This window comes from Coffea arabica, chromosome 4c (assembly GCF_036785885.1).
Source record: "Coffea arabica cultivar ET-39 chromosome 4c, Coffea Arabica ET-39 HiFi, whole genome shotgun sequence".
NCBI lineage: Eukaryota > Viridiplantae > Streptophyta > Magnoliopsida > Gentianales > Rubiaceae > Coffea > Coffea arabica.
Genome location: NC_092316.1, coordinates 12,912,714 through 12,922,771, shown reverse-complemented (window position 1 = coordinate 12,922,771; position 10,058 = coordinate 12,912,714). Strand labels below are relative to the sequence as shown.

The 10,058-nt window shown below is 37.5% G+C and overlaps 1 protein-coding gene across 1 annotated transcript; it reads right to left on the bottom strand.

Moving 5' to 3' along the window:
• Positions 1–653: 653 nt before the first annotated feature.
• LOC113738831 (putative disease resistance RPP13-like protein 3) lies at positions 654–3,647 on the bottom strand. Its single transcript, XM_072046069.1, has one exon. It carries the CDS (start codon positions 3,354–3,356, stop codon positions 717–719), a length of 2,640 nt encoding a protein of 879 aa, XP_071902170.1. The 5' UTR covers positions 3,357–3,647; the 3' UTR covers positions 654–716.
• Between the last annotated feature and the right edge of the window lie 6,411 nt (positions 3,648–10,058).

Sequence of the window (10,058 nt, the reverse complement as noted above, 5' to 3'; positions counted from 1 at the left end):
AACATACCACAACAACATCCTAAAAGTACACATGTGTGTACAGGAGATTATTTAAAATAATTACTATAGTATTTTTTATGATGTGATATATATAAAATAAAATGGTGATTAGAAAAATGAAAATGTGTGATAGAAATTGTATCTGTGATGCAAGTAAATAAATTTGTTTTTCCAAATCAAGACCAAGTTTAGTAAGGTATTATCCATTTACAAACTCAAAATTGACCAATTTAGTTTTTCATTTTTAACAACTTATATGTATAGCGAGTAGTATTTAGGAAGCGATCCATCCTCACTTTCAGACGGACCAACACTTTTTATATGCGATGAATTCCTTGATTTGTTTGCCAACCTCATTCCTTTTTCTCTTCCAATACACGAATAGGGCCTTTTATTTCCTTATTCTCTTTTTCAGTTTGGACAGCACGGGAAAAATTAGAATCAACCAAATACCTCTAGATATTTTTATTGATTTCGACATTTTCAACAAAGGACTTAAAAAGCTTGTGAATTGGGCCTTTTATTTCCTTATTCTCTTTTTCAGTTTGGACAGCACGGGAAAAATTAGAATCAACCAAATACCTCTAGATATTTTTATTGATTTCGACATTTTCAACAAAGGACTTAAAAAGCTTGTGAATTGGGGAAAACAATTAACGGAAACATTCTTTTTATTTATATATTTTGATAAAAACCTGAAATAATTTTATTAATCACTACATGATATGGCACAAGAGTAGTGGAACCAGTGGAACAACCAGTGGAAGCAGTAGCAGACCCACCGAAGGATCCCACTCATGAATTACATCAAGAGTACATGTAGGCGGCAATTCCGGCAATTTCCGTAATTCGCGGCACTTCCTGATTCTCAGGCACCGGAGCTGTAGCAATGCACCTTCCTCCCCCTGTATTTCCTCCAAACCAGATAGGCTGTTGAGCTCAAGGAATTTCAATTGGTGAAACCCATGCCTAGAAATGACTAGCTGCGGTCCCTTGTATGCATCTTTCATTTTGAGGAATGACAGCTGTCCCAACTTCTCTAGTACTGGCATTGGGTCATCCGTGAGATCTGTGTGTTTCAAAGACAAGCGAGAGAGATTTGGAGGGAAATCAGGAGGCAGCATTGTCAAAGCGCTCCCGGATAGCTTGAGCTCTGTTACATGATGGAGCTTAGACAGTCCATCTAGAGATGGCCACTCGCTTTCTGTATTACAATAAAGATGTAACGTCTTCAGACTTCCAACCTCAGATAAATGCATGCAGAGTTTGTCTATTTCTGACCTGTCATCCACCCAAATCCCCAGTTTCTGAAGACTTGTCAGAGTTATCATGTTATTGTGCATAATGTCATCAAAGCGTATGCGGGACAGAGTTTGGAGATTCCTCAATCCTTCAATCTTAAGAGGCACATCACATTCAATATCATACGCATATAGATGCCGTAAACTTTCAAGCTTCCAAATGAAATCAGAAACTGTCACTGGCTCTAAGTTCCGTATGTCAAGAGTTTGTAGGTATCGCAAGCAACCGAAGGAATGAGGGAGCCCTCGAATGGATGTGCCTCTTAAACCGAGGTATCTTAGAAGCCTGACTTCACCAATTTCTTTTGGCAAATTACCCATCCTAACATTCTCGAGGTCTAGCATCCTAAGCTTTCTGAAACTTTTGAAACTAAGACTAATGTCTTCCCTGTAATCGTGGACATTAAAAAAAAGCAGAGACCGGAGAGGAGGGATCGAAGTCCCAAAATAGTTTTTATCCAAAGGGAGACTATGAACAGCAAGGTACCTGGATTTGGCTGATATTTTACCATCACTGGTGTCATGGATCTGAAAAAAATTTTCATCCTCTGCCTTCCTGATTGCAAGCTCTCGCAGTAAATCATGGACTCTGCACCTTTTAATCCTCGCATCAACAGTCGTTTCCACCACCTGGACCATATTCCTGCCACAAAGTCGTTCCACGTCATCATATGCTGCAGTTTCCTCCAAATTTTCTGCATCTCTGTTCTGCATTATTCCCTCTGCAACCCACATATGGATCAACTTGGGCACAGAAATCACGGAGGCTTCGGGAAACAAACCCAAATACAAAAAGCAAAATTTCAGATTGGGAGGAAGATCTGCATAACTTAATTCCAGAATTGCCGATACTCCACTCTGGCTCCTTGAGAGGTTTCTGTTGAAGCTGTTGAGAACTTTCTCCCATTCACTCTTCAACTCTTTCTTGCCCAGTAGCAGCCCACCTACAACTGTGATGGCCAGTGGCAGACCATCACATCTCCTTACAATCTCTCTGCCTACTTCTTCCAAATCTGGAGGACACCCAGCATTATCCCCGTGGGCTAAGGCCTTTCTGAGAAACAACTGCCAGCTATCCTCCTTCCCCAATGTTTTCAGCTCATGCGGGATGCTAAGAGCATCTGCGTGTATGGCAACATCCCGATTGCGACTTGTAAGTAGCAATTTACTTGATGTGCTACTATCAGGAAAGGCATTCCTGACTAGACAATCCCACGCTTCTTCCTCCCATACATCATCAAGTACCACAAGATAACGTTTATCTTGTAGATCTTGATAGAGCCTTTGTTCCAAGTCCTGCTCCTGCATCTTTTCCAACATGTCAAGTAGCTCATTAGTCATCGGATGTAATTGCTTTATGATTGTCCTCAGCGTCTCTTTGTGATTGTAGCTTGAAGAGACGCATACCCAAGCACGGCAGTTGAATCTAGTCATGAGGTCAACATGGTTATAAACTTTTTTGGCTAGAGTTGTCTTACCAGCACCTCCCATGCCAATGATTGAAACCACGCGGCGGTTTCTGTCCTCTTTCAAGAGTTCTGTCACCAGGGATTTTGTCATCTCCTCGAAGCCCACAATATCCTTGTCCTCGCTGAGAGGAGAGGACCGCCGGAGCCGTTGAAGCTCTTCTCCATGTGTACTCGTTCCCTCTCCAAGATTTTTGATACCAAACTTTTCGCGGCTAGCGGCTATGTTATCGAGCCTTGTCTGTAAGGACCCAATCTCTCTACCGATCTTGTTAAGGCTCACAATCCGCCAGGGACAATATGCCAATCTAGTCACAAATCCCTTATCTCTTATACTTTCAATTTTGTTGGCAAAGATCTCAATGATATCCTCCGCATCGTAGGCAGCAGCTCTGATTTCAGAAACCCAGTTGCGGATCCTCGCATCTTCATCTTGCCTCTGATCAGCATCTTTCAGGAAACACTGCATCCGGACCAGATCATTTTGAAGTCTCTCAACTTGGCCTCGAACACCTTTCAGGAAAACAATTTTTTGAATCAGCAGATCACCAGTTCTCTCAACAACAAGAGAGATAACAGGGTCAGCCATCTAATCTATGAGAGCTTTGCTTCTCAATAGAAGAGTAAGAAGAACAAGAAATGGGGGAGAGGCTCTTATATTTCAAGTGCAGTTGCAAAGCCAGATTAATACCTGCATCTGTTTTTCTACACATTTTTATAAAGCAGAAGTGGCTAATTTAAAGACCGTATATCTTGTCCGTAGGTAAGGAATCAATGACTTTACAAGAAATCTATATTCAGTTTGTACGTAAATGATGATTCCAATCGTATGTTCTTTAACTCTGCTTTTCAAGCACTGGGTAGGGGATTTCACGATAACAAGTTACCTTATAGCATATTTTCAACACAACATAACCAAGTCACCTTTATAGAGGGGAAAAAAAAGGATGGTGTAAGATTCCTATCTCAATCTTCAACTTGATTTTCCATCATCTACCTCTGCCTTTTTCTTGATTGTCAATTCTTTTTGTTTCTTAAACTTGATTTCCTGCTTTCATTGAGAACGGACCAAAATAAATAAATAAATAAAACCAAATTAAATGAAAGATGTGCATTTTGGTATCACTACTACTATACTTACTAAGATGTTTGGCATGCTAACTACAATATTGTCAATATTTGGCTTAACAACTTGGCTACAATATTGTACTAAAAGTTTACAGATTTTGAAAGAAGTTTGTTTAGCACCCAATTACAACAATGAAGACCATATTATATGATATAATTTACAGGTGGAAATGGAATTTCTCAAACCAATCTATACCTTGTCTATAGGTAAGGAATCAATAAATTTACAAGATATCTACATTCAGTTTGTACGTAAAGGATGATTCCAAGTCTCCAACCTCACCCTCCTGCTTAGTGAATCGAATATTTGCCAATGGTTTTCAGTGTCGTTTCAACTGATCTTAGAAGAGACCCGGGGTTCCATAGTCCCATGTTTTCCTTCCAGTTTTGTCCTTCATCTTCTTAAACAAAAGCAACTACTCCAGTCAAAAGAAAGCAGGTCCAAACAGCAATAGCTTATGCAGTTTTTTTAGTCCAAATTTTCGTTTTTCTCTCTATCCCGCCACCCCCCCCCCCAAGGCTGCACATCTTACAACTGTAGTGCCAGATTAATGACCCTCCTCTTTTAAGAATCGTAAAGCAGCCCAGAATTCAATTCTCTCTTAACCTGGAGTGCCAGCTTATTTAATACCATATATAAAATTCTTTTCTTTGTCTTTCTGTTAAACTTTCAGCTTTCTTCTAATAGTTTATGAAGATAAGAATCTTCAACAGAACATGAACAAGTTATCTTTATAGTGTAAAAAAGAACATGAGCAAGGATTCCTTCCTCAACATTTAAGTCAAGTTTTCATCATTTACCTCTGCCTTTCCTTTTGGGGGTCAGAGTGGAAGCCTGGCCTCATCAACACTCCACATTATTGGTGATGAAATCTATTGCATTGTCACTAATCACAATGCCTTGAAAGATTTCATAGAATTCCTTTGCAGTACATTGACATAAGGGTTGCAAGATAATTAACGATATCACTGAATCATAATGTACCTGTCAACTATGTTAGTCTTGATAGTTAAATCTGTCATGCAGAACCAGCTCACATGTGAATTAGTGTGTGAAAAAAGGTAATGAATAGATAAACAAGTATTATTACCCTCTAAAAATAATAAGCTGAGTGGAGTAGAGGGTAAAGCTAATGAACCAGTTATTAACATTTCAGTAGACAAATATTTTAGAAATTCATTCGTAAAAGTTAAAACCATGGAGATATAAAGGAGTTACTTAGAACTTTCTATAATTAATCTTCACCCATAACAATCAAATCAATTTGTAAGATACCGCTTGCAGACTAAGAATCGATTCAGAACATAACAAAACCTCATTGAGTTTCCCACTCAAAAACAGGGCCTGAATAATCTAAAGCTATGCATGTCAAAAAACTATAAAAATGGTGCCGCTAGAAACTAGATTTAAAATAATAATAATAATCCGTAGAAGACAATAATGTTGTGACTCGAACCATAAGTTGGCCTATATTGGCTCAAAAAGTTAGGACTCGGGATATGCCCAATACTTGATAGGTTGCATTTTTTATCGTTTAATTTATGATTGTTTTTCCCTTGATTTCAGCCAAATATTGCATTAATTGGTGGATTCTACTTATATTTGATAATATTGGTTGCAGGGACTCGGAGCGAAAAAGGATTTAAAGACATGATTTTTAACTGAATTTTTGTGCAATTCGACGTGAACACATTAAGATCTAATCCTACATATCTGGGAAGCTCGGGAGTTGAAGCGTAATCTTCAGTCTGAGTTAAAGTTTCAAGAGTCTCGGATGTTTCACCAAATGGACAGGATGATTTGTTTTGCTCATTAAGATATGATTTGTTAGGGTCAAATTGACTCCAACTAGGAGAAGATTTGATTGGTTTCGTTGGAAACAATGTGAATTAGCTCGGTAGTTTAGCTTTAGTAGGAACGAAAACGAAAGGAGCATTATCGTTTCTTTATTCATGCTCGCATCAATGGGTCGAGTCTTACCCAAATCTAATATACTTGAATAGAGTTTCGATTTAATTTGTCAAACCCAAACCCTATAAGAAATTCATGGGTCTTGGTAGGATCTGATATTTTATTATCTAGATCTAAAGCCAAATTTATACTAAACTCTATCCACACCCACGTAATACGTATATCCATTAGTAAGGAGTGCGCGCTGCCATAAGACACTGTTAGAAAATTCCTTGTTTTTAAGATGATTAAATTTGTTTGAGTACCTACACTGATGATTGGTCTTGGATTATATAGCCAATTTCATTGACAAAGCATTTTTTTTTTAAAAAAAAATATATTTTCCTAGCAAAGAAGGGGGAGACTCAAGAATCGAGAAGAAGAGAAGGAGATTTAAATCCAAAACCTCTAATTTCTGAAATTATAATTCTAATCACTAAATCAAGGCCTCCTCAACCTGCTTTCAATAATTACAGAATCATTAACATGGAAGGCAATTTTGGTTGCCATTACCATTAAAATCGGCAATACCATTTGCCTCATCCATGCTTTTCGGTTTGGCTGTTTTTCCCCCTGAATTAGAATTAACCCCTAGCAAACGCTTAAAAGACTTATTTACGCTATTTGGTCTAAATGCTTAAAGATTCACTTACCACCAGATCTTAATGCTTGATACATAACCTTTAATTAAATTTTCAATTCTCCCTTTTTCATATCCGGAAGTAAGCCTTCAAGGAATCTATGTTCTGTGGATTGAACCCCCCAAAATGAAGCTAATGAAAAGAAAACTAGCTTAGATATTTGGCACAAAAAAGTGCCATACAAAGCCAGAAAAATTCCATTAACCAACTTTTGTCGCACTAGGATAAAAAGCGATTGTAATTCTGTGTTGCATGAACTCATTGCACTAGGAAAAAAAAGTGCGATCAAAAAGTTCATGGCACTTTCTATGGCACAACTAAATTCAGAAAAATTGCCATTTTCATTGCACTTTTTTGAGAATGCAACCAAAATGTGTATTGTCGTGGCACTTCATCTAAAGTGCCATAAAGAATATGTTCTACAAATTTGAGATTCTAATTTCACTATTCTTCTGCTTGACCACCACCAATCTCTTGGGAGAGTAAAGCTGGCTAAAGTCTGGCTCATGTGCCATTTTACTCTTGAAACCTAGTCCCATCTACAAGATTGGATAGTCAAATATTCTAAGGTTAGAGACGCACGATACCTTATCAGCATCTTGCACATGAAGCCTACTGACAAAACTTTCTGGGACGAGGTCAAGCTTTTCAAGAGTAGATGTGTGCTTCAGCTCTTCCGGCAACATCTTTAACGAGTTGCAGCTCCTGATTCTTAGGCAACGGAGTTGTGGTAATGGACATTTCCCCACCTTTAATTCATATAAAGGATCGAGCAATCCACGCCCTCTGATTTCAGGGAACTTCAACTGGTGAAAGTGATTCCCAGAAATTGTTAGATGCTGCCTCCCATTTTCGTATTTCATTTTATGGAACGACAGCAGTCCCAACTTCTCTAGGATTGGCATTGGATCATCCCTGAGATGTGTGGATCTCAAAGACAAGTGAGAGAGATTTGGGGGGGAGGGAGTCAGGAGGCAGTATTTTTATATCTCCATACAGTTTAAGCTCTGTTTGCATACTTGAGCATAGAAAGCCCACTAAAAATAGAAACTTGTTTCCATGCTGAGCACCACTGTCATAAAGATATAAGATCTTTAGGTTTCCAAGGTAACATAAGGTCTTTAGTTTATCCATCTCGGAGCTGACATCTACCCAAATTCCTATTTTCCAAAGACTCGTCAAAGTCATCATGTTACTATGGATGATATGATCAAAATGTATGCATGACAAAGTCCTGAAATTCCTCAATCATTCAATCTTAAGTGGCACGTTGCATATATCATATGCATATACATGACATAAACTTTCAAGCCTCCAAATGAAATTTGAAAACTTCCACTTGCCAATAATTGAATGTATATGTCAAAGAGTTTTTAGGTTTTGTAAGCAACAAAAGAATGAGGCAGCCTTTCTGTCACTATTTCTCTTGGATAAAGGTACCTCAAAAGCCTGACTTCACCAATTTCTTGTGGCAAGCATTTAATGTTAACATTCTCCAGGTCTAATATCCTAAGCTCTCTAAAACTTATGAAGGTAAGGCTAACAATTCTATAGTATTTATGAACATTAAAAAACAGGAGATCAGAGATGAGGTGTAGAATACTCAAAATATTTGTGATCCCGAGGAAGAATATGAAGAGCAAGGTACAAGGATTTAGCTGATATTTCATCATATCTCATGGCATGGATCTGACAAAAAATTTTCATCTTTTGCCTTTTTGATTGCATGCCCTCACAATAAATCATGCATTTGACAGTTTTGATTCTCTCATCAGTGGTCATCACTGCCACCTGAAACACATTTCTGCTCAAAAATTGTTCCACACCATATGCTGCAGTTTCCTCCAAATTTTCTGCATCTCGCAGCTAAATTGTTCCCTTGGCAATCCACATATGGATCAATTGGCTCACGGAAACCTCGTAGCCTTCCGGAAATAATCCCAAATACAAAAAGCAAATTTCATATTGGGAGGAAGGTCTGCATAACTTGATTCCAAGATTGCCGATTCAATAAGTATGCACTAACATTGTTTGAGTACCTTCTCCCATTCACTCTTTAACTTTTTCTTGCCTAGTAGCAGGCCACCTTCAATGGTTATGGCCAGTGGTAGACCAGCATATCACCTTGCAATCTCTCTGCTTGCTTCTTCCAAATAGGAAGGACACCCAGCATTAGCTCCATCTGCGAAGACCTGATTGAGAAACGACTGTCAGCTGTCTTCTTGCCCCAAAGTTTTCAGCTCATCCGGGATGCTAAGAGCATCTGCTTGCTTGTAACTTGTAAGTAAAAATGTACTTGATCTACGGACATCAGGGAAGGCCCTAGCAACACAATCCCACGTTTCTTCCTTCCATATATCATCAAGTACCACAAGATAACATTTAGCTTGTAGATCTTTTTTTCCAAGTCCTGCTCTTGCATCTTTTCCAAAATTTCAAGTAGCTCATTAGTTAATTGTATTCAACTGCTTTATGCTCTCAGCATCTCTTTGTGATTGTGGCTTGAAGAAACACAGACCCAAGCACGGCAGTCAAATCTTGACCTCACATTAGCTTGATTGTAAACCTTCTTGGCTTGAGTTGTCTTACCAACACATCCGTTGCCAATGATTGAAACCGAATGGCGGTTTAATATTCCATAAGTTTTTACAACTTACAGTGGAATGGTATTGTCCGCGAGCTAGACTCTAAACATAAGAGAATATGCTATGGGTTCAACGAAAAAAATTATAGTATTTTATGTGGAAAGATTTAGTTTTGTAAACAGATATTACATTAGCATATGACTCCACAAATTAATTTCCTAAGTAGTTTTTTTTTTCCCTTGTAGGCATAGGCTCCATCTGGATGGAGTGCACAAATTCCATAAAGAAATACTTTTCTCAATCTAAGCCCATCAACAAATATACTCAAAGAAAAAATGAATGTACAATCCAAGTACACAATATTTCGCAAAATCTTACTAATTTCCCCCAATTCGTATCAGATAGAAGCGTCTGATAAGAAAGTTTATAACTTGCAGCTATTTGCTTATATGTGAGGACTTGGGTTTAAATCGTTTTTTCTCCAAATTTGTGAGTTTATATGTAGTGATTTTGAGTTGTAATTTCAATAATTTGTGAATTAGTTCTTCATTGATTGTATTACTTTTTCTCAAAATTTTCTCTTTACTCGTACAAAAAAATAGCTACTTATGTTACTTCATTAATTGATATTCCCTTCCTCTCATTTTGATAGTGCTATTTTCTTTTTCCATCCTTCCTAAATTATATTATACTAGTAACAACCGTTTGGAACATTATAACTCTATGTGAACAAGGTGTAACTCTATGTGAACTTCTTGTATACTAGCATTTTAACATGTGCTATGCACAGGGTATATTTCAAATCAAAATACTATTGTATACATTTATATATTGTGGTATGGAATAATATATATATATATATTTTAAGAAGTGTATGCTTAACATGTTGAAAAAATTTTTAATTTATAATATTTACATGATAGAGGAATTGTTAACGCATTTAAGAAGAGAATTAGATTGGATGGTAAGGTGAGAAAAAAATTTTT